The following is a 25300-nucleotide window of genomic DNA, read 5'->3' on the forward strand; positions in this document are numbered from 1 at the left end:
AGAAGGAGGCACACTTCACCTTCTCGTGTTCTGGCCAGTCCAGAAGCTCCATCGTGCTCTCCAGTGTTTTGAACCAGGCTTGTGCATCCCATGGTTCACTAGTGCCTGAGAAGTTCTCTGGCTTGACTCGCTGCCACTGGATCAGATAGGCTTCCTTTCTTGGCTCAGCTGCTGGGACTGCTGGTGCTGGTACTGGTGCTGGCGCTGGCGCTGTAGGCTGGGCTGGTGGAACCTCTAAGACTTCTGGAGTCGTCAGATTCGGTTCCGGGGTGACTGTGGGGGTACTCTGCTGATTAGCCTTTAAGGTGGCTATCTCCTGTTGCTGTTCAGCTAGCTGCTGCTGTAACTGAGCCACTAATGCTGTAAGGTCTGGAGGAGGCACTGAACTGCCTGCCTCTTGCTGGGGCTCAGTAGCTAGTGCCCTTCTAGCTGGGCGTCCTCGTGCCATTTCTAAGGACATAGAGAACATAACATAACTAATGTAATCACAGTTATATAACTACTGATATCATGTTCAAAAACTATCACATACTAACAAGCAGTAGGCATATAAACATGAACTGTAATAACAAAACAAGGAGCATAAATTAAGTAGAGGTATTCTTACTTGGAAGCTGCAGGTTCAATGCTGATGTGTGTGTAGGAAGTATGGAACACTGCTCTGATACCACTCTGTAACGACCCACCTTCTGGGTACTGGCTGTAAGGCCGGTCGCTACAATTATGCTAAACTATACTGTGCGGAAAGCTGGGCTAATTAAAATTTTAGTCTACTAATGACGGATACAACTGCCAAGAAAGGTCTAAAGACCTTCTTTGTTGGTGTACATATGCTAAGGAGGGGAAACTGAACATCCCAACTGGGCTAGGGACAAGAACTAAACTTCCCAACTAACTACAGTCCTGCCGATCGATCCGCAGATCGATCGAAGCTATGGGGCATTCGGTTCCTAACTGGATCGGTCGGGCAGACCGATCCATGTGTGGCTGGATCGGTCGGGCAGACCGATCCCGGTGTGTCTGGATCGGTCGGGCAGACCGATCTCGGTGTGTCTGGATCGGTCGGCAGACCGATCCAGGCACCCGAAACCCCTGGAACGCTACTGTATCGTGCTGGATCGGTCGGCTGACCGATCCAGGAGGATACAGTGGCATACTGTACCTGTCTGGATCGGTCGGCTGACCGATCCAGGAGCCTGGCACACTACTGGATCGGTCGGCAGACCGATCCAGCGTCTGATTTCCTGATACGAAATTAGAAATGCTGATTTCGACACCTTGTCGTGCCAAAACTACCTGCAACCACTCTAACATATACTAATAACTATTCTACCATACATTGGCAACATTCAAGACATAATATAATGCATGTTCACTAGTTCATACCATTAACCATACTAGAATGCGAAGCATAAGGGAAAAGAGAACAAGACTTTAATAACTAGGCTTGCTACAAGTTCTAATGCGTAGTAAAATAAAACTAGATCCCTAGGATCTTTATTCCAGTTCCTGCCACACACATCCTCATCTGCACTGACCTCTAGCCTCCACTGCTAGTCCATTTTCCTTTTACCTGTATCTGCAGTATAAGGAAAATAGTATCTGTAAGCTAAAAAGCTTAGTAAGAAACCATCTACCTCACTAAGTCATGCATACGATGCAAATATGCTTTTAAATCATGCTGTTTGAAAAACATACTGAATATGCAAGCATGGCATGGCATGGTATCATACAAAGCATGACATAACATAAGCTGAGCATAAAATAAAACTGATCATAACATGTCTATAATTGTATATGAAGCTATCATATTTAACAACTGAAATAAGCTGAGTTGATACAAAAGTGAGCTAAGCTGAAGCTGAGCTAATACTGAATTCCATTATGTTTTAAAACTGATTTGGAAAACTATTATATATAATAGATAAAAATACTAAACATGCTGCTGTAGGGCCCTGGCATCTGTACTTGCTGTGCGCGCATCCCTAACTAGACCCGGGATTGTAAGTTCCGAATCTAGTAGGGTTTACTAGGTTAGCTAAACCTAGGGACGACTATGGGAGTCCAACCCAGTGGATATCTAATCCAGTACAGTGCCGCTGCTGAAAGTAAAATACTGAAATGCTAATTAGCTGAATCTAGGTTATCTGAACCTAGAACTAGGTTGTCTGAACCTAGAGGCGACTGTGGGAGCCCACCCATTGGACATCTAGTCCCATAAAGCTGGAATAAAACTGATATGCTGTTTTAAATGCTTCTATACATTTAACTATGCTGTTAAAACTGTCTAATGTTGCGCTAAACATTTTTATCGAACACCTAGTGTGCTCCAACTCTCCTCTCTAATGGGGAAACCACCTCTAGGCACCCGACGACGTCTAGAACCTCTATCTGAAGAGGAGAAACGCGTCCGGCCCATCCAGAGATACTCAACTAACCCCTAAATCTGCGAAGAGAATTAAATACACTCTAAATGTCGATAAAAACCTACATATAACTAAATTATAAGCATGCAATCAAACGAGAGCTACTTATACTGCAGGTGAGAGATTTCTTACCTTGTGTGCTAGATTTCTTACAAATCTAATCGCTAGGAATTCCGGTGGAGACGACTTCTCGACGATTCGCTCGCGTCCACGTGCTCTACTCGCGGAGGGGAACGTCCTTGTGCTGAAATCGTCGCCGGAAAGTGACCTTGGGACCCTAGGGAGAGAACCCTAGGTTGTTTGGGTGTTGGCGCCGAGAGAAGGAGAGGAAGGAGGGGTTGGCGTCGGTGAGGGTTTGGAGAAAAGAATTGGCGTGAGGTTTTGTGAGGAGAGGGCTGCCGAACCAAATTAAACCAAACCCACACTTAAGTTTTTCCTATTTATATTAAGCGGGTAACTAAGCCCAACTTAAATATAAATATATTCAATTCTCCTTTCCTTTCAGCACGGCCCTGCTAGGTTCACCGGTTACTAAGGCTAACTAAAGGTTTAGCGGACCCAAGAGGTCCCGGGTTCGATTCCCACTTAAGCCTTTTTATTCTTCTAATTATTTTTGCTACTTCCGCTACTCGGATTTTTCCGGAAAAATATTTAAAAATTCCAGAAAAATCATAGAATAATTCTAATGCAAGTTTGAGAATTTTCGGGCATTACATTTATGGTCACGTATGCAAGAGAGAGGTTGAGAAGAGAGAGAGAAAGAAAGAGAGAATAGAGAGAGAGAAGGAGCGTGAGTGAAATGTGATAGATTCTAGGATTTCAATTTTGTTATAATGCTAGTTAATGTCTTTATGCATTGTTCATCTACCTAACTCCATGCTTAAAATTGTGTAGGGCTTCTAACTAAAGTTTGACATAACCCCGCGCAGGTCGCATCAGAGAGTTTACCCGTGTCTTAACGTCATTAAGTAAAAAGTTACTCTAGAAAGTTCGATTAAAGGGTTACCCTAATGCTCCCCGATCATACAATCCTAGAGTTAACTGATTTACTTCCTAATAGTAGATTAATACAATTAAGTAGAAGAGGTAACTTAGAAAGTCCGATTAAAGGGATACTCTTGTCACTAGAGCCCTCCGGTCATACAATCGCTAGATTACACAAATTACTTTCTAACATTAATTTGGGAGAAACCCTTGAAACTATCATTAGATACTCCTTTATAGTGAATCCATCTCCTTGCAAGAGGATCACCCTAGAAAGTTTGCTTAAAGGGTCATCCCTTGTCATAGGGCCCTACGGTCATATAATCTCTTCTCCTCTACAAAGTGACAAATTCACCACAATTCACATGCATATACCACACACACATTTTTTCAAATATACAAGACACAAACACATAGAATATGGTATAAACATATCATTGCACAAGAAAATATCCAAATACATAGTGTATACATCACATCACATCACAACTACTTTCTACATCCTAGATATGGAAAATCTACTTCATTGCAAAGGAGGAACAAATCAAAGACATGAATAATAACATTCTTACAACTCAAATACAAGAAATGAGGAGAAGAGATGCTTAGTTACACATTGTCAATATTTTCAGAGAGTCTCCTAGCTCCGGAGGTGGACAAATCAGTGAAGATGGATGATCTAGGGTTCTCCCAAGGGGAGAACCCTCCTCCAAGGAATGGGGTAGAACCCCAAACCAAATATTCTTGAGAAAGGGGAGAAAATCCTATTTTATAACAAGGGGAACGACCCCCTTTTTTTCTCCTCCATGACCGTTCCTTTTGGCACGACTTGGGTTTGATTTGCCATGACTGAGGGGGCACAACCATGCCAAAAGGCACAACCAACCCCTGATTTACCTCTGGTAACCTGGCATGGATGTACCATTTGGCATGGCCAGGGGACGGTTCAACTCTGGAATGGGGCATGACCGTATGGTTTTACACGACCGCCCCTTGCCGACTACTGGTGGGAGGCATGACCGTACCTTTGGTCAGAGCTCGCTTTGCCACTGGTACATGGCATGGACGTGCCCTTTTAGCATGGCTGGAGCTTGATTTACTTCGGGAGAGAGCACATGACAGTGCCTTTTGGCACGACTAGGTTGTTAGATTTTCATAAGTTGCTTCAATGTGTGATTTTTACTCCATTTTTTCTCCAAATGACGTCTTGCCAATCAAAACAAAGAACATATCTCCGAACAAATAGAGTGGAAGTATGACATAATAATGAAATAGAGTGCAATAAACATATATTATATGCATGAAATATAAGTAGATGTGTGTTAAAGTATGCCTAAAATCATATATAATCTAGACACATCATCTAGCGAAAAGGATGACATGAAAAGTGAGTTTACAGGCTCGGTGCATTTGAGGAACGATATGCTCCTGAAGAATATACCGGTGGATGAGAAGGACATGCACAATGCTTTCAAGGGATGAGAAGTCATGCAAGAAGTTTGCTCGAGGAGACCGGAGCATCATTTACTAGCTGCTGGGATGGAGGTGTCTCCAAGGAGCTAAAGGCGTGCTCGCACCTCATGGAGAAGGCACCCTCGCGCCTTATGGAGAAGGCACCCTCACGCTTGGATTGGAGGCACCCTCGCATCTGGTTGGAGGTGCCCTCGCGCCTGGTTAGAGGCGCCTCTAGTAGCCGTTAAGCTACCATTGGGAAGGATAAAACTCTATCATGTATAGGATAAACTCTATCCTCTTGGAGGTGCCCTAGACCTTTCTAGAGGCGCCTCCAACCGATGAAAACCAATGGTAACTTCTTTCTAGGAGTCGATAAAAAGCCTCACGGAGTTAGATATTTAATATCAACTCTTGTACTCAATTCCTAACTACTTTTGAGCATTTAACGACTGTAGGAGGATTCTCCGTCTTCAACGAAAGAGATTTTTTTTAGCTTTTCATTATCTTAGATTGACAACCACTTAGGTTGTAACTAAGTGACTCTTTGAGCCCTCTTATCTTTTTTTAATTATTTATTTTATGCTAATTATTTGTGTTTGCTAATATTGTGTCCTTAGTTCAAATAGTAAGAGATCTTTCTAACTTGAATTTCAGGGCTATTCACCCACCCTCCCCCCACCCTTTAGTTGGCTGTCAAGAGTCCAACAATTGGTATCACAACAAGGTTGTTTCAGAAGGACTAACTGTCGTCTAAAGCACAAATGGCCAGAGAACACATTTATCCACCAAAGTTCTAGGGAGACTTCACTATATGGAAGAAGAAGATGGAGGTATTTTTTTAAATGAATATTGACATATTACTTATAATTAAATATGGTTTTGCTATAAAAGCCTCAAAAAGGAGCAAGCCAAAAAAGAGAGCAAGCTGACTCTGTGGCAAATGACAAAGCAAATTTCATCCGCTAAACGTTTTGCTGCTGCAAGAAGTTAATCGGATTGGCGCTTACAACTCCACCAAGGAACTTTGGGAGAAATTCTTTGAGCGACACGAAGGAACATCAGAGATCAAGTTAGCAAGATGGAACTTGCTCAAAAATTACTTGACAAACCTCTGGATGTAAGAAGGAGAAATGGTAGCCCAATTGCACAAAAAGATCAAGGAACTTATCATCGGACTGACGAACCTCGGAGAAATGGTAACAAATAGAGACTTAATCGGATATGCTCTCAATGCTTTTATGAGAATACTCGAATGGATGTCGATAGTAGATGCCTAATACATTTCCAAGAACCTCGAGATAAGTAGCTTAGAAAATCTATTTTCTACCTTTGAATTACATGAATCTAGATGTGTAGGCGTAAGAAAGGATAAGGTGCCAAATAGCAACATCGCCCTGAACACAAGAAATGTCGAACCAGATTTTGACACATCTCTCGATAAAGATGAAAAAGCTTATGTGGTAATAAAATTCTCAAAGTTCTTTAGAACTAACAAATTCAACAAGTTTCAGGCTAACAAGCTTCCACGAAACAAAAGAAAAGTATGATGCTATAACTACGATGAGGAAGGACACATAAAAGAAAATTGTTCGAAATTAAAAGTCAAAGACAAAGGGTCAAGAAAGCTCAAAAAAAGAACCTTAAAGTAACATGGGATGAGTCATTATCAGAAGAGTATGTACTGGAGGAGTATTGCCGGACTAGTACTAATGACGAGTCACCAAGAGGAGAGCATCGATAAAGGGGAGCTACTTTAGAGGAAAGCAGCGATGAAAGGGGAGATTCAAAATTTGAGATCGATATGATAAGTGAGGTATGTCTTCTTCCTCCTAATCAACTTTATGAAGGTATAAAATGAATGTCTAAATCTTTATGTAAGTTTACGACTAGAAATATCAAATTGAGAAAGGAAAATATAAATTTAAAAATGTCCACTAGAAGAATTTGATAAAGTTAAAAAAGAAAATGCAAAATTAAAAGAACATATAGAATGTCTTAAAAATTCTACATGCTCACATTATGCAATTCCAAAATTTAGAAATTATAGTGGACATAATTAATATCTTAGGAACCATAGAGGTCAAATTACAAAAGTGGATAAAAAATATATCTCATGAAATTTTTTGATAAATCTAGTAGGTATGAACTTATTTTGAATTCCTAAATCATGTTTAGTCTAAATTAAATTAATTTTTATGCATACTTTAAATTTAATATGTTTTAGTTTAACTTTGTTTATCATACTTATTTTGCATACCTTCTATTACTGTTTTGTGTTAATTTTTTTTTTGTAAAAAATAAAGACATTATCTACTCACAAAAATATTTTTGAATTTTTCTATTCATTATATTTATTTATAAAATTCTTCTTTCAAAAAATAAGTTTTGATGATTAAAAATGTTTAGAAAATGGATTTTTCAAAAAAAAATATTTTTATATAATCATGAGTTATGCTTTTTATTAGAGTAAAAAATATTAGAATTTTTTTTTTTGACAATTATCTAATTTTTTATGAATTTTTGATAAAAAATGTAATTTTAATTTTAATTTTTTTGAAAAATAATTTTGAAAAATATGATTTTTCAGCTAATTACTGTTATATTTTGAATGTCTAGAAAAATTAGCCAGATTTTTAAGATTAAAAAATCATTTTTAAATATTTTATTTTCAAAAATAACCTTATCTGCTCAAAATATTTATTACAATTAAAATAAAAATATTTTGTATATGAAAATTTTTATCATACTTTGATTAATTATGATTGGTATTGACACAAATTTTCAGGATTTTTTGAAACTTAAAATAGTTTTTTTAATTATTTTTCCAAATCTTTGAATTAAACCATCAAAAAATTATTTCTTTAAAAATTAATTTTGGTAAGAAGGTAGGTTACCGAATATTCTGTTTCTCACCCTCAGAAAAAATTTTAATTTTGTTTTTCACTAATTACCCTTATTTTTTGATGTGATCTAAAGGGGAGAGTATATAGTAAGTTACTCAATCTAGGGGGAGTAGTAGTTATTGAATCTAGTGGGAGTAATTAAAAGTGTTTATTATTTTGTACTTAAATGTAATATTCATGTTATAACTGTTTTTAATTATTTTATTTATTTAATCCTAATTTTAACTTGAGTTGATGCACATTAAAAAGAAAAATTGTAAGTATCCCAGATTGATTTTGATATGATCAACCAAGTTAAATTAGGTCTTATTTATTTTTGATATCTTGTGTCTAAGTGTGCAGGAACTTAGAAACACAATAAGTCGAGCGGAAGACGTAGCTAGCGAGAAGAATAACACGGAAAACGAGTCGATGAGCTCGGTGCATCCGAGGGACAAGATGCTGCGGAAGAGTACATTGACAGACAAGAAGAATGAACGCGACGCTTCTGAGGGACAAAAAGCAGAACATGAAATCTGCTCGAGGAGACCAAAGCACCATTTGTTGGCTGCCAGGATAGAGGCGCTTCCAAGGAGCTGGAGGCGCCCTCGCGCCTCATGAAGAAGGCGCCTCTAAGTGGATTGGAGGCACACTCACACCTGGATTGGAGGGGCCCTTGCGCCTGGTTGGAGGCGCCTCCAGTAGTTGTTAAACTACTGTTGGGAAGGATAAAGCTCTATCATGTATAGGATAAACTCTATCCTCTTGGAGGTGCCCTGGGCCTTTCTAGAGGTATCTCCAACTGACGAAAATCAACGATAACTTCTTTTTAGGAGGCTATAAAAAGTCTCATGAAGTTAGAAATTTAATAACAACTCTTGTACTCAATTCCTAACTACTTCTTAGCATTTAACGACTGTAAGAGACTTCTCTACTTTTAAGGAAGGAGATTTTTTTAAAAAACTTTTCATTGTCTTAGATTAACAATCACTTAAGTTGTAATTAAGTAACTCTTTGAGCCCTCTTATCTTTTTTTTTTAATTATTTATTTTATGCAAATTATTTGTGTTTGCTAATATTGTATCCTTACTTAGTTCAAATAGCAAGAGATCTATCTAACTTGAATTTCAAGGCTATTTACCCTCCTCTAGCCGACCCTCAAGGGACCAATAGTGTAGTCTTCCACATCTTCTCGTCCCTTGGATGCACCAAGCCCGACAACTCTCTTCTCATGTCATCCTTCTCGCTCGCTGTCTTCTGCTCGACTTTTTGTGTTCTTAAGTCCTTGCACACTTAGATATAAGGTATCAAATACACATAGTCTAACTTAACACGGTTGATCACATCAAAAGTTACCCGGGATACTTTCAGCCATGTGCCATGATGCGAGAAGTGAGGCAACCTCGTGAGACGTGTTTACAATTGCGAGCATGTTGGGAAAAATGTTAAGGGGAGGGAAAGTTCCTTTCCATCCTATTTGGGCGAATGAAAAACATATTAAAAAAACGATCCACAATAGAATTGTTAAATCTGTCCGTTTACTGAGTAAAAAAAGAGAAAAGAATATAACCTATTCCTTTTTACAAATTAAATAGGAGAAAGATTTCGACGATGGAAATCTTTCCGTAGTTTATATCTCCATCCTTCCAAGTAAACAGGCACATAGACTTCTTCACAATTAAATATCTTCCCCTTCAACTCGGATGTTTGAGGAGCATAATCGGGTAATCCCTATAATTGTTTCACTAATGTCTAACTTGAGTAAAGGAGGAATTCAGCCTAGTTTAGTTCAATTCAGCCTAGCCAATTTCTATTTTTGTTTTTGGTAATTTAGGTATGCTATTTGAACCAATTAATCTTAAAGGTGATCGGTTCAATCCTACATAAATTTTCTATCAGTTATCCGGCTAAATCGAAAAGTGCTCACGAAAGCCCATCCAAATGACCCGCGTTCTTAGATTTGTCAATCTACTAGAGCAAAATCTCTATATTGCACCACCATTAGGATTTGGATCTTAAATACCTAATTAACCATTTGGAGAGCCTAACCGTTGCACCTTAGCCTAGCCGATTTCCATGATTCAACGAGCAACTAGTTCACATAAGTTCAACTTAGTTTGATTACAACGGCAGTGGAGAAATCCTTGGTAGAAAGGGAGCTAAGTAGAGAAAAATTGCAAACTAAAGCGAAGCAGTAAAGCATTGTCAATATTTCTAGGGACATCGTCAGAGAGAGACTAGATTAAATGGGGAAGGAACTTGAGATTAATAATGATGAAAGAAGATCACAGGTTATCTTTTGAGTTTGGAATAAGAAAGATAAGAATCTGTTGTGTGCAAATTTACTCACTAATTTTAACAACTACCGAATGGGGACTGGTCTGGGTGCTACAAGCTCGCCCAAAAGAAGACGATACAAGTTCAATCAACTTGGTCAATACAAGTCGACTGCTATAAGGTTAGGCTGGCACCGCACACTTCCTTCAGGCACCATACGGCATGACTATCCGCTTTAGGATTTAGGTCTACAAAGGGAGCAAAGGACACTGGGAAGAGAGCTCTTTGGAGCTAACATTTCAGACCCACTAAACCCTAACCCCTTAAAAAAACAATATCCAATGCACGAGACTTCAATCAATGTGGGATCCTAGAAACGAATCAAATCATTGAATCTATTATACACAATCGTATCTTATATTTTTATAAAAGACTTTTTATAATTCGAACCCATGACATTAAGATCACATGACAACAATTTTATTATTATACTAAAGCTCTCCTCCCACTAAACCCTAAACTTTAAATCCACTAAACTCTTGGAGATAGAGTATAATTAGATGACAAGAAGTAGAATTGTCAGGCAAAGCGGACTAGTCCATAGTGGGTCGGCCAATTAGTGAACTGGGACAGACATTTGGATAGATGGGACAAACTGACCCATCATCTTAATGGATTAAGAAATCCCCAATCTAATCAAAGTGGATTGCGGGTTAGACAAACTAACCCACAAACCTATTGAATTTTTCACTTTAATTTTAAGTTTTGATTTTTTTTTTTCAACCTACAGTCAACCTAAGTCCAATGCGGACCAACCCGCATGGGTCACGGATCCAAACAGATCAACCTGTTTAGACCTACCTTTAAATGGGTTGAATCTAATTTGCTTAAATTATTTGACGGGATGGACTAAATTGACGGCTCTAACAATAAGTCACCATGTAAAAGTGGCCTTCTGGTGTTACCTCAAACCAGTTCTATTGCTCTCCATCCAAACTCGAAGTAACTCAAACTAGCTTAGTCTACCTTGAGCTAATTCGAATAGTGAGTCTTGTACATATGCATATGCAACTCGAGTTCAAACAAGTATAATTAGCGAGAGATCGAACATATGCATCGACATATCTTATTACTCAGTTGTGTGTTTCCACTAAATGAAGCCAAAACAATATAGCCATGGCAGGCTTGGATGTGTAAGCAGACGATGTGGTCTAATCCAATACACTCAAATAGCAGATAAACTCGATAGTTTTCCAAGCTCATATGGATCTGCATAATAGTACAATTTAACCTTATTCGACAAAGACAATCCAGAAGCCAATGGATGTGCTCGGAAGCTTGTGCTGTCTTGATCGGGTACATCATCAACGAAAGCCGTGATATCTCCAAGTAGTTTGAAAACAACAAGGTTTGCCTGAAACTGCTGCGGAAAGTCAAAGTAAAGGGGAGTACCGGCTTTAGCTTCTGGAAGGCGATATTCCCCAACCACAACGGCCTTTCTTGATTCCTGCATGTAGCGTCGAAGGTTTAGTTCAATATCTAATAGGTTTTAGAAGTCAAAAGGATGTATGCATCATGGTCAATGCTACAGAACTGGAAAATCACTAGAGGCAAGATTTACTGAAAAATATTATCAACCAGAGTTAAAGCTTAGAGTGCTGGCTATTCAAAATAATTACCTGAACGACAGCCGCTTGGATATACAGAACTGTGGGCACTATGTACCTGTCCTCAATTAAAGTTGAATAACCATCAACTGTGTTCATAGGTGAGTGGGTGACTCGAGGTCTAATAATGTTAAAAGCATCAATCCTAAAACCAGCTATTGCAGGAGAAATAGGTGACAAAAACTGCTCAACGACGAGGTCATTATCTCTTAATCTTTCTCCTTCAATGGGAATCTGCAAACAGTTAGAGCTTCCAATTAACAGAGGAACTTAGATACAAAACGATCAGAAAAGAAAAAAATAACATACCCTGAACCGACTAAGTGATGGGGATCTATCTAAGAAACTTCTCAGTTTCATCATCTCAGTGGACTGTATGGATAAATCCTGATCCTGACCCTGATCCTTCACAGACTTTCCAAACACTAAGAGTCGTTTTGCATGGATGAATCGAGTATTCTCAACATTACCAGCAAAAGAATCTGAAGGCCTCAAAGAGTAATTTTCATCAAATGAAAAGAGGTTGTACTCTCCAATGTTGGGTTGAAGGTGTGGGAGAGCTAATTTTACCCACACAATACGGCACCTGACAGGATTGCGGAACTGGAATTTGACATGTCTAGGGATTTCTTTTTCACTATTATGCTTCTTGGGGCCATAAAGTTGTGGAAACTCTGATATTAGTGATTTTAAATCCCATGTTCCGATAGACTGTTTATCTGTGTGTATTGTATTGCTAGCCCAAATCTGAACCTGTAGAAATATAAAAGTTAGCAAACAAGCATAGACAAGTTAACCCAAGGGTAAATGAACAAAGATAACTTAAAAAAAAACACTTAAATAAAATAAATTGTTCAGGGTATACGTTTGAATTTATTTATTTTCACTTTACAAAATATATAATTTTAGCTTTTTTTTTAAACTTAAAAGTCTCATTCTTCCCATCTTACTGTTCCATTATATAATTAAAAAGAAAAATTAATAACATACAAAATATTGAAAACAATGCAAATGTAAGACACCTTTGATTGTGGCAGAGAGCATACTTCAACAGGTTCAAAACACTATGCGTTATCAAAAAGTGGGAGCTTGAGAGCTTCCACTTGTGCCCCTGGGCGTAGCACAGACGGTGGGCGCATAACATCTCTGGCGTAATGACCAGGAGTCGATTCTCAAGAACTGATGTGGTTTATCCCACCATGCGTCTGACGCCTATACCTGCATGAACCTCCCTCTATATCCGTGGGACCGGCACTAGGGGGGTCGTTAATGTAGCGAATCTACATTTTTTGAGAGCTTCCACTTATGCATTATCAAAAAAAAGAAAAAGGGGATGGATGCATTGCCGTGGAAGAAATGACAACTCAATAACTCAAACATCTAGAGATTATCTTTAAATTCAGTAACAGATCTCTAATCTATATATGAAATAATGTTGTAAACACATAAGTAGTATTGTGATCACAATCTGAAATATCATTCCATGATGGTCGGCATAGATGAAACATATCATTTTGCCTATTGACTGACACAAGGAATGGATTAGAATGAGATTCTTTCCAGGTTATGAACATTGGGAGGGACAAGGACATTTTTTGGGTCTGGTTTTCTATTACTGAGAAGTCTTCTTCAATCCGCTATATTGCAAGCCATGAGGCATCTTCTTAGTTGAGGATGAAGGTAAAGGCTTCCTCTCTATCTTCTGTGCACGCTACAAACATGTCTCTAGCATAATCTTCATTAGGTGAGGATGAGGGAAAAGCTATGGGTGCGATTTCCATTTGTGATCAGACTTGAACAACAAGGTTAGCCCTATCATAGGTCAGGACTTCCTCTCAAGTTTAGACTAGAGTCTCCTCTAGGTAAGAGTAGCTGTCACTTTTTTCTGCTTCTCCTTCTCCCCTCAATTACTTCTCCTTGGTGTCATCAACACAGTGTGTTGGCACGCTGGCATGGCACTAACTATATTGCTCCAACCAAGAATTGATACCTCAACTAGAATGAGCAATTAGTGAAAAAGTTCAACCAAGATTGTGATGTCTCAAGAAGTATAAACTGTTTTGTTTCCATTTCTAAAATGGAGAAAAAGAGCTAGAGCATGAAAAAGATAAAACCAAAAGAAAAGGTTAGTTATTATCAAAAATATAGATGCATAGATTGTCATAGGAAAATGGCTATGATTGTATTGAATGATAATAACGCCATCAAACTTATAAAAGGAGTTCATGATCATGTCCAAGGTTCAAAATCTTGAACCGCGCTTGAGTTCCCGTCTGTATTGGAGTGATACTGTTTCAATATCATGCCGATGTTCCGATACATGATGCTAGTGATGCAATGAAGGTTGAAAGAGGAAGAAGATAAAGTAGAGGAAAAAAAGATTAAGTGTTGAGTGACATCAAGTTTTGGTAATTTACCGAAATGATACGTTTTGACTGTTTGCCGTGTATAGTACGAGATTTCAAATCATGTTCATGTGGTGTTTAGACAATCGATATATGGTTAATTAATATATCCTAAACTACAAATGTTGCAACAACTTATCAATTTTCAAAATTTTGTGCTTTAAGTTTAAAATTTTCTACCAATATTGTTGAATAGTTTAGCATTTGATAAATCTTATTGATTTGTTAAACTAAGAAGATGTCAAGTCAATAAAAACATAAATAACACTAACACTATGGATTCCAAACATTGTCAACTCACATCTATATTGCACATCAATAGTAAATTTTACTCTTTTAATCTAAGTTGGCACTTTGTGAGTGTTCATATGCCATGTACGATATAAATGGAACTCACCAATATTCAGTAACATGATTAAAACATACCAAAGGAATATATAATAGATTTTTGGCCCTTTCGTAAAAGCTTAAGGTTGCACAGCTTAGGAATATATTGTAATAAATGATAATCAAGGAATTATACAAACAAATGATAAATGATATTGACTTTTGATGGGGTGGAAATCGGTTGTCGAGGTGGATGCTGAGTTGGCGACAATGATGTGGAGATTTTCGATGAGGTGTATGCCAAGGTGGGGATGTTGTAAAATCTATGCCTCGCTGTTTGACTTGAACGGTGGGGCTCAACCTATGGTCACTAGAGTTAACATCATAGGGCACCAGAGTTGTCTAACAAAACCCCTCTAATGCTTAAGTCACGATGAAAGTAAAAGTAGAGGAAACATTACGAGGAGAGATTCCAAACCTGTGGATGACGCTCATACCTATGTAATTATAGGTGCTAGAGAAGTGAGAAGTCAATGGAGATCATGCCCACAGTTTCAGTTGTTTCTTAGTAGAATTGTCATTAATTACGGTTGCGCCGACTACTCGTTCGTTGTTGGCTGGATATGACAATCATGGAGGGGCCATTACAAGGGGTGTGGGCCACATCAAACAGAGATTGTTACTGAACAAAAGCTCAGGAGGCTAAGTTAGATGGAAGGCTTGGGAGGCCAAGATAGCTAGAGAGCTTGGGTGGCTGAGCTAGATGGGGAGCTCAGGTGGCCGAGCTAGTCACATAGTTCGGGAGCCGAACCATGAGCAAGAAGCTATAATGAACTCGTCCTTGCTATAACTAGAGACTTCTTAGAGTAGACCACGTGAGTATGACCTGTTGACTTGGAGTAGGGTGCTAACCTAGAATGGAGTCATATCTTGGGGTATCAACTTTCCTAACGCCACATCCTTCTACCTTCAATAATGGAATCCCAATGACATCCACCATCTTTCCAACCATCTTCCTATTCCCTTCTTCTTTCTCTGGTGCTCTCTCTATTTCCTCTTTATCTTTTTACTCTCTCGTCGTAATTTTTTCTTAATTTAATCTATCTTTTTCTGCATATTTCTTGGTAGTTTTGTCCTCTTTTATAACCGTTCTCTTCAGGTTTCTTCCTCCTCAAAGCAAGGAACTCCGATATCAACTGCTCTTTACCATTTCCCCCTTTTTTAATTATAGCATTGTCCTTTTCAATATTTGCATATTTTAGCATATTTGTTCTCTCTTATCACTCCAGAGCTTCACAATTAGGTACAAGAGCTAAAGGATCAATGCATGAAGTCAGTGCTAGTGCCTAGAGATAGTTGTGACATCATAAGGCTCCTTGAGGCACATTAGAGAAAACCTTCAATTTTATTTTCTTGACACGTTATGTGTGTTGGTTGCTAGCCGTTGTTTTGCCCGTGTCAATCAACAAGGAACCATATTCCAAACCATGGTTATAACTGTCATAGTGGAATCCTATCTTTGCTACTCTTGAGATAAAATTTTTTTAGTTATTGAACGGTAATATGACACCATCATTGTGTTAACTATGGTTTAAAATCTTATATGTGCCAAGTGACACGATTGAAATGTATCATTCTGATAAATTACCAAAACTCCGTACTCTTCAACATGACACAAGAAATCTATCATGTGTCGTATTAATCATATCGATGAGTATCATGTCATACTAACATGACACCCTTTGACACGCTACAAAATGCATCAAGATGAATTAAAATAATGTTTGTTATTTTTTTTATCACATGTTCATACAATACAATGTCAAAAATTATATTATTTTGAGAAGAGACATAAAGCCCGAATTTAGGTATATTTGTGCTTTTTTATTCTTTTTCATCTTTTCTCCTTACCTATCCAATTCTTTACCGGCAACATTGTATGTCAAAATTTCAACACTGTATTGAATAATACCATTCCAACTAAAATCTAAAACTTCAGCACAATTCGAGATTTTGAACGTTGGTGCTCACAGTCCTCCCAACAATCCATTCATGCAACTTTTTGATTTGACCAAGAGAAAATTCATTAGGCAATTTTAAAGATACTTTGAAAAAATCACCATCATGGTCAAAATGAAAAAAAAAAAGAAAGTACAATTGGATTCACCATGATCTAAGGAATCAATAGTTGCTTTTACTTGACCACTAGAAACCACACTTTGGTAATTACCAAACTTCAACTGCATTCTTTGGTGCAATGACGAATATATAATTATCTATTCATCTCTGTTTTAAATATTTTATGTTAACCAACCTAGACTGATTCTAACTTCTTATCCTTAGGGTGCGTTTGATTCAAGGTTATCATTGACAACCTTGGTTCTCTCGAAGGTTATCGTTGATAACCCTATTTGGTTTAGGTAATGACATATTCCAAGTAATGAAGGATGACCGCCACTTCACCAAAACATTAGCAAAAGGGGGAATCTGATTACCATAGAAATAGGTGGTTTTTGACGATTCCAAGGTTAACAAAAACATATTCCCAAAATTATCCCCCATCCACGTCTTGTTCCCTGCAGATGCTGCAGCTTCTCCAGATCGAGAAGCACTGAAAGGTGCTCGACATCATCGGCGTGCAAACCTACATGGATGACGATGGCGACGGCGAGGAAAAGGGAGGCGGCCTTGCATTCGACACACCTTTAACGCCTCTCAACCTCATCTTTCAATGCCTATCATCCACTCTTCTCCTTTCACCTCGATGATTCAGGTGGTCGTCAATCTAGATTCTCCATTTAGAGAGCTTGAGATCAAGAGCATAGGAGCCATGGTGAGTTTTCCTCTCTGTTTTTCCCCTATGCGAGGAGAGAGATTGATTGGTCGTGGAACAGGTCGGTGATGGTGGCAACGGGCGGGAGGAGCACCGGTGGCCGATGTAGTTGCGACCGTTGCTGTCGACGAGCTTCTTCGTTCAATGCAAGCAGCAACGCGACTCATTCCCACCAGAGAGAGTACAACATCTGTTCTCACTCACCGCAACCACCACGCCATTCAAATACCAATCGGTTCGCAAAAAAGCTTCAAGTTTGATTCGTTCCGATGGCGATGAAATGGCTGCTTGGTGTGCAAATAAGGCGATCGTCATACCACGACGTGATTAGAGTGTTGGAGATCCAAAAGGTGCTCGACCTCACCGGCATGCAAACCTACCTCGTCAACAACACCCGCGTCGTCTTCCTCAACGAGCGCCTCCAGCCGCGGCCCGACAAGGGCGTCACCCGAATTTGTGAGATCTGCTACCATAACCTTGTCGATTCCTTCCGTTCTGCTCCCTCGGATGCAAGGTCCTCCAATCTCCCCCATGTATCTCCATTGTTTTCATTCTGTTCCACCAAAATCCCCCACCAACTGTTCAATGAAATGCGCGTTCTAGCTCGCTAGCACCTCCGATAATGACGATGACAAGAACAAACCGAGACGAGGATAGAACTCAGAGCGCTCGACCAGCAACGAGACATGCAACGCTATCCAGAGCTTCTCCCTATCAACTCCGCCGTCGTCGGGGGCTAAGAGGCGGAAGGGCATTCCCCATCGAACTCCCATTGGAAGCCTAATGTTGGGATTCAAACCTCCCACACATAGACCTTTCCTAAATTTCTAGCACTCAGTGCTTCTCGATCTAGAGACGCAGGCGCTTCTGCTCCACCACCTACACTACCAACTCCTCGCATGCAAACTCACAACCCAAGTGGAAGAAGAAGCGCCGGTAGCCATGGCAACAGTTAACAAGAACAAATCGAAGAGAAAAGCTCCGCAAGGGTAAATTAGTAAAATATTAACCTAAGTTGTTGCATTATCTAAGTTGAACCAAACAACATTATGTTATGTTATATTCCTCATGACCTTGATTATGTGATTACCTACCAAATGCACCCTTACTATCACAGCCACCTACGAAATGCACCCTTACTATCACACCCATTAACCTCCCTATCAGATGACATGGATAACTTATAATATAATCTTGGTATTAAGAGGCATGCACAAGACAACACATTAATCCATGGTGAACCTATTGTCATCTTAGTCGAGGGAGAAGGGTAAGTTTCATTCATGCCAACCAAAATTAACTGGTATTTTAGACCACAGACTGAAAAGAAACTGATAGGGTTTTAACACATGAACCCTAGCTGTGAACCTATGTTAAAGTTGACAAGTACATCATTTATTACAAAAACTACTCCTTAAAAAATAGATCAGCTTATAAGCATTAGTGACACATATTTTGAGCCATGTCTTCAAGAGACTCAATCAATGTGACATGTAATCTCTGACAAAGTCCATAGATCTCTTAATGCAGCTACAAGCACAACACTGATAATTGACAATTGATTTTAGAAACAAGAACTAGAGATTATCCATGTAAGGAAGTTGCAAGGGTAAATATATCACAAACAGGAAGAAAATGCATTAAATGCAAACTAATTTATATCAATCAATGCTAAAATTTAATCAGATAATCAAAATTTGCATTTATATTGAGAAATTGTAGATGGAAGGAATGGAGCAAACCAGGAGACCAAATACCATATAATGAGTGTCATCAAGCTATGAGTTCTTGCTAAAAAGTCTTGCATACAAAAGTAGAACAGTCAAATTCTTACTATAGGGCAATCAAATGTTGAGTAACCACATGAGCTAATCATCAAGGCAACCCCTGCAACATCAGATAGACTCCCAAGAACAACTGAAAATTCGACAGTGGACAAGCTAGCCGGAGCTTTCCAATAACTATGATGTTCTCCCATGCCAACTGGTGCAAGTAATGACAATAATGGTGCAGAGTCCTTATCAGTTTCCACCTGCCAAATTCATGCTATCAGTTATAATGAGTAATAATACCAAAGGACAACTGAAAAGCAAGATGAGGGTAATATAGAATATCAACAGGAAGACTAAAGTCTTGGACAAATCCCCTAACAAGGATAGAAGTGTGATGTTGTAGAAATAAATTTTCTTCCTTACGGAAGATTCCCTTGAAGAAGCTAAAGCTAATATGTTTCTACTGTTTTCAGCAAGCATAGTTGCTACCTTTTATTAAGAACTGTTAGGGGACAAAATAGTAATCATCCATCTGCTTTGTTAGAGAACAGTCTTCATGTCCACTTTATCCAATTGTATCCCAAATACTCCAAAAGAAAATGATAGAAATACAAGAATTTTGTAATTTTCACCTAGAAAGAGTCAAAAGTGGGAACAAACTCACCTCTTAACTTAATTGAATAAAACTAAATGTAATCCTAAACATGATAAACATTGCCACATGGTGTAAATGATCAGGTACATAATTTATTTAGAATAGTGCAGAAAGTGGTTGAACAAAATCGCCTCTAGGTTACAGAAAAATTCATCATCGTGTTTGACCCAACTCTTTGGAGTCGACTACATGAATCTTATTCCTTTAACTAGATCATAGTTAAATTATAATCACATATTTCCTAGCTGTGTTAGTCTTGTGGAAAAACAACGCAGCAGACTGAAAAGACAAACAATATTTCTCTTTCAAGCTTACCAAACATGATTTACTAATTGCACTGAAAAGTCGGCAATTTATAAGTAGAGGTAAATACCTCAGTGGACTACATGAAGAAACAATAGAAGATGTATCTTTCCAAGGCAAACACAGAAGAGGGATCTACATTATATCATTTGAGTCTCAAACAAGTATTACATATGACTATGCCAGTTTGCATCAGAAAAACTATGAAAAGGGTCTAGATTTAGACACACTTTAGACACACTAGCTTAAGCAAAGACCGATCAGGGAGTCGTGTTGTTGCATACTGGTTTTTTTTTTTTATTAAACTTAAATTTTCATGTTCTTAAATTTTTGACAACTAGTTGAGTTGACTCAAAATCAACAAATTAGATTTCAGGAATCAAGTTGAAGTTGAATTGGGTTTGAATGAAACTCATCAGGTATGCTTGGGGAGCAATTTAAAGTTGTTTTGGTCAATTTAGAGACGAAACAAATTTTTATCTGGGAGCAATCTGGTTTGCTTGATTGAGGGACACACAATAACACTCAAGACCATGAGATATCTTCCTTGACATGATGGAAATCCAAGTAGGTACTTGGCACATAAAAGTCCAAGTGGACACTTGGAATGAAGGAAATCAAGAAAGTTGACGTCAACCAAATGTTAGACAACGCACGGAAGTCCCAACAAGTTGAGGTCAATCAGATGATAAGCAAGGCAAGAAGCCCCTACGGCTTGACAGGGATCACTAGGCACGATGAGAAAATCTCAAAGGTGGGGATCTTTTTGGCACAAAGAAGTTCTAAAGGCTTGAAAGTCTCTTAGTACCGAGGTAAAAATTATATGAGAGTTTGTGTGAACATATACCTTGGGGAACAAGGGAAGTGGTCTTGGGCACGAACTCAGCCTTAGAACTAGCTCGAGTCTAAGGTTTAAAATTTGAAGTCATGCCGGAGTCTCGATTTATAGCCGGACGATATAGTTTTGATACCGTATTGTGTTGTGCTATCACTTTTTAAATATAAAATATTTTAATTTATATTTGATTGCCATAAATGTTTACTATTGAGTTATATTTAAGATGTTGAATACTAAGTTCAAGTTTTGATATTATCTTGTAAAATGTTTGTTAGGAAGTTCTACGTCGTCATTTGGGACTTGACAAGTTAGCTTTAAAGTGTTTTAGATTTATTTAGAAGTCGCAAAGATGTTCTTTTGGGAGTTCCAAGTTGTTTGGGCAACCCATGACTTTTAGTTGGTCAACCAAAGTTAAAAAAACCTTGTCTTCTAGTAGTACAATGTTTGATCTACCAAACTCTATCATTGACCACATTTAAGCATCATAATAGGATCCTTAGTATTGAAGATTTAGTGACTCAACTATTTGTGTGACTAAGGTTTAAGGGGACAACAAATCTATTTGATTTTGTTACACTTCCAACATTGTCTTTTAGTGGTACAATGTTTGATCTACCAAAATCTATCATTGACCAAATTAAACGTCAGAATATCTTTAGTATTGAAGATTTAGTGACCCAACTATTTGTGTGACTAAAGTTTAAGGGGACCACAAATCTATTTGATTTTGTTACATTTCCATCATTGAAGGTTGGTCGAAAAAGGTTTCTGATTTGTTATTAATCCACAAAGCTCTCATTTGGTAAATCTAGTTTCATTCCTAAAATGATCCTTATTCTTTAGAGTGAGTTGATTAATTGCTGATTTTTCTATACTTATTTCTCATACATCTTTGTGATAAATATTGTGCTTGCTTGCATTGAGCGAGATTGAGATGTTGCTCTAGATCATTGACTTGAGGCCACATCCTCATGAGAACTTGTAGAGGCTTGCTCTATTTTCTCATGTCAAGGAGTGTTATAGTGGTTTTGTCTTTGGGTTGTTGCATCAAAGCAGGGCCATGGATGTACAAATTTTGTGTTCCAAACAACATTAACCTCATTACACCACATTAACCTCATTACATAAAATCTAGTTGTTTAGCATTGTGTTATTCTCTGTTAAAACTGCTACATAGTATTATCATTTTATACTCAACACAAGGGCAAAAATTACTAATGTTTTTGTATTTGACAAAAAAAAAAGATCATTATCTATTTTACTCTCTATAGTTGGTGTTATTTGTGTGATAATCACAGTGCTTTAATGTTTGATCAACACCTTTAAGTTAGAAAATGTGATTTAACAAGTTAGATTTTAAGGTAAGGTAATTTGTAGCTCTTATTGTGCACGTGATAATATAACACAATTCAATTTAGACTTGGAGTTGAACGGAATCGTGCGGAGCTACGCCATTTAAGGTGTCAAGATGTCGAGTGTGAAGAATTGTCAAAGATTTGAACATATTGTTAGTGATTTCCATAAAAATGGGAAGGAACTAGAATGGAAAAGATGGAAAGGAACCAGAGCAGTTGCGTCTATTCATGGTGTTCCTTCTTATTATAACCATTAAGTTAATTTATGGCGTCTCTTTCAGTTTTGGGTGTCTTTTGATGTTTGAATGAATGGTTATGATCCAAAAGACATGTACTATCATAGAGAATGATTCAAACACTATAAAACTCCATTCTGCACAAACAATCCATCTTCTTCACAACAAAAACCTTTCTTGAAAAAATTACCTGTTTTCAAAGCGTTGTTTGGATATTGTTATACTGCAGAAACAATATACAAACAATCAGTTATCAAGATATGAATAAATCCAAGGTATTCGGGGTTGTTTTCAAGCATGCACTTTGGAAACAACATTATTAGGAATCCATTATATATTGGAGGAACATTTGCTTAGTCCGAGTGCATCATCGTGGTGTAAGCAAATAATTTCTTAAGGAAAGTAAGTGTACGCGCCTTGGATCCGTTCTTTGATTTATTGAAAGATTTACAGAGTTTCTCGATTGAAGCAGCAAGAGTTCCCTCGCCTTGGATTCGTTCTCTGATTTATTGAAGGATTTACAAAGTTCTTCGATAGCAGCAACAAGAGTTCCCAGGAGCAGAATTGATAAAGACATCCCACCAACACATATGAACCTTTTATTGTTTTTGCAATGTTGTAATGGGCAGAATATGTATGGAGAGAGCTATTTCAAGTGCCTTTTATGCATAAGCCTTGTAATCATTAATCAAGTTGTCACGTGGACTTATGTTTCTTAGTATCGTCAATTACCTATTGTTGTTGGGAGTCAGAAATTGACCATTGAAACTCAATCAATAGCATAATTAAGTATTATTTTGACTGACTGGGTGTTTCCAATCGGTTGGATTTCATGTAGTTGATTGAAAGGTTTAGACAATTGAAGCTCAACAGAAATATTTGTTTCCTAAAATCCTGAAACCAGCTGAATAGAGTCAACTTCAAGTAGACTGGATAAAAACAGACTAACCAACTAGATTACTGCATAGGTGAAGACATCCCTTTAGTTTACAATCTCATAACTCATAGTAAGGTATGAAACCTAATTCGTCGACAAGGAATGTAAACATGACTTGAGTCTCATCAAGGGATCTAGAGATCTTCCCCTATGTTCTTTAGCAATTCTTAGTATAGGCCTTTAAACATAAATTTGTATGTTTTCTCAAGTCTTACAAGGAGAGGGATGATTCTTTTGAAGGAGTTACCCTCAATTCCATTCATGCTACCTTCTTTCCTTCTGATCATCCTCCAATAGCCACAGCATTCTCCTCTAACGACCCTTTTAGCCATATAAAGTTTCAGCTATAAGATTGCTGTAGATGGCACCCAGTGACTAGAGTAATACGAGTAAGGCTAGAGTTAGATTACAACATCTATTGATGTTTTATGCATTGCATCAAAAGCTAGATGTGAACAATGGATTAGATGTTTTTAGCTCTACCATTTATCATTGAGCACACCTCATATGAGAAAATCCACATGCCCTAATAACATGTCATCATCAATTTCTTTAGGTTCAAGAGTATAGACATCTCTATGGCACTTTTCATCCTCTCTTACTCAAGGCGCTATCTATCCTCAACAAAAATCTTGACCACATTGAAACTCACTATCTTATGCTCGCCTTAATGCCTATGACAATGTCATGCACTGTAAACCAGACATCAAGAAGGGAGATGAGGAGAGACTCAGAGCACCAGCACATGAGCACCGCCTCAGGGATGTCAAGATCACCTTGCTTGCTTAGAAAGCCAATTTCATAGCACACTGTCATGACTTCGCTACCCATCTCCAAGAGTATGTTGAGCATCGACAAGGCTTCCTCAGTTTTATCAGGATTTCAATGCCTAAACTCAGCAAACGAGAGCGAGCTTTACAGCAATTTAACAACAGAAGTAGCAGCTATATGAGCGTGACAAATACAACTGATAGATGATGGATATGTTCTAGGGTTGGAACTTAGGCCATGAGTCCTAGAGTGAATGGGGGATGTTCTTAGTCAGTGGTCTCTCTCATGACGAAGAAAAATTTATTAAATTAAAAAAGTTAACTTTTAATCAGAGTTTAAAGGCTCATTTTATAGAGGATTGAAGGGTTTGGTTTTATAACTAATTTTCCTAAAAAAGCAAAGGCCTAAATTGTACTAACAATATATAAATGTTTTACAAAACTTGTATATTTTTAAAGATTAAAGCTCAGAAGTAAAACTATCCATAAAATTAAGTCCTAGACTAGCTTATGGAGCAGGTTACAACTGGATGGAGTATCCAAGATAGGTTTGTTCACAAAGATTCTCAATAATAGCACAGATTTGAAGACTAAAATTCTATATAATTGAAAAGAGATATAAATACATGTGGTCATATAGCTGATCAAGTTTTCCTGACTGCTCTTTCTCAAATGAAAAAAGTTGATTGTTGAAGTGAGAGATCTAGGATGTCTTTGGCTAAGACATTTGTCCCACAAAATACTGGAAAACAGAGAGATGTCAAATATGGTTTGGATTGACAAAAAGTCTTTCAGCAACAAGGGCCGCCTTTTCCTATTTTTAAATACTGTATTATAAAGTTATATTGCTTGTTTATAGATATAATAAACCTTTGAGCATCATGGGCAGTCATGAAACACCTCAGTGGAGAAAGAATCAGAAAGAACCGACCCATTTTCCTTTTAGTTGTTTGTTATGCTATAACTAAGGAATTGATACAATTGCAAGTTGCAAGACTCGTGAATGTCTTGCCTAAAAATTCATGGCCTTTCCATCTCAGGGCATGCAGAAAATCTTGTTGTCATGTTAGGAATTAGTTTACCTTGAATCCAACAAGTATCTGTTTGACTTTTGCTTGGAACCTGGATAAATCAAGCATTTATTCTAGATAGTAGACTTTCTTGAGCATGTAAAAGCT

At 37.9% G+C, this 25300-nt stretch overlaps 1 protein-coding gene across 1 annotated transcript in view; it reads right to left on the minus strand.

Moving 5' to 3' along the window:
- Nucleotides 1–11116: 11116 nt before the first annotated feature.
- The window catches only part of LOC122022697 (probable phosphoinositide phosphatase SAC9), a 106752-nt gene continuing 92568 nt past the window's right edge, over nucleotides 11117–25300 (minus strand). Inside the window, exons 10-13 of the mRNA XM_042580765.1 lie at nucleotides 19091–19288; nucleotides 12001–12444; nucleotides 11704–11925; nucleotides 11117–11531 (exon numbers count right to left, since the gene is read on the minus strand). Coding sequence (XP_042436699.1) covers nucleotides 11250–11531; nucleotides 11704–11925; nucleotides 12001–12444; nucleotides 19091–19288 — 1146 coding nt within the window. The 3' untranslated portion in view covers nucleotides 11117–11249. The remainder of the gene's footprint in view (nucleotides 11532–11703; nucleotides 11926–12000; nucleotides 12445–19090; nucleotides 19289–25300) is intronic.

This window comes from Zingiber officinale, chromosome 9B (assembly GCF_018446385.1).
Source record: "Zingiber officinale cultivar Zhangliang chromosome 9B, Zo_v1.1, whole genome shotgun sequence".
In the NCBI taxonomy this organism is placed as follows: domain Eukaryota; kingdom Viridiplantae; phylum Streptophyta; class Magnoliopsida; order Zingiberales; family Zingiberaceae; genus Zingiber; species Zingiber officinale.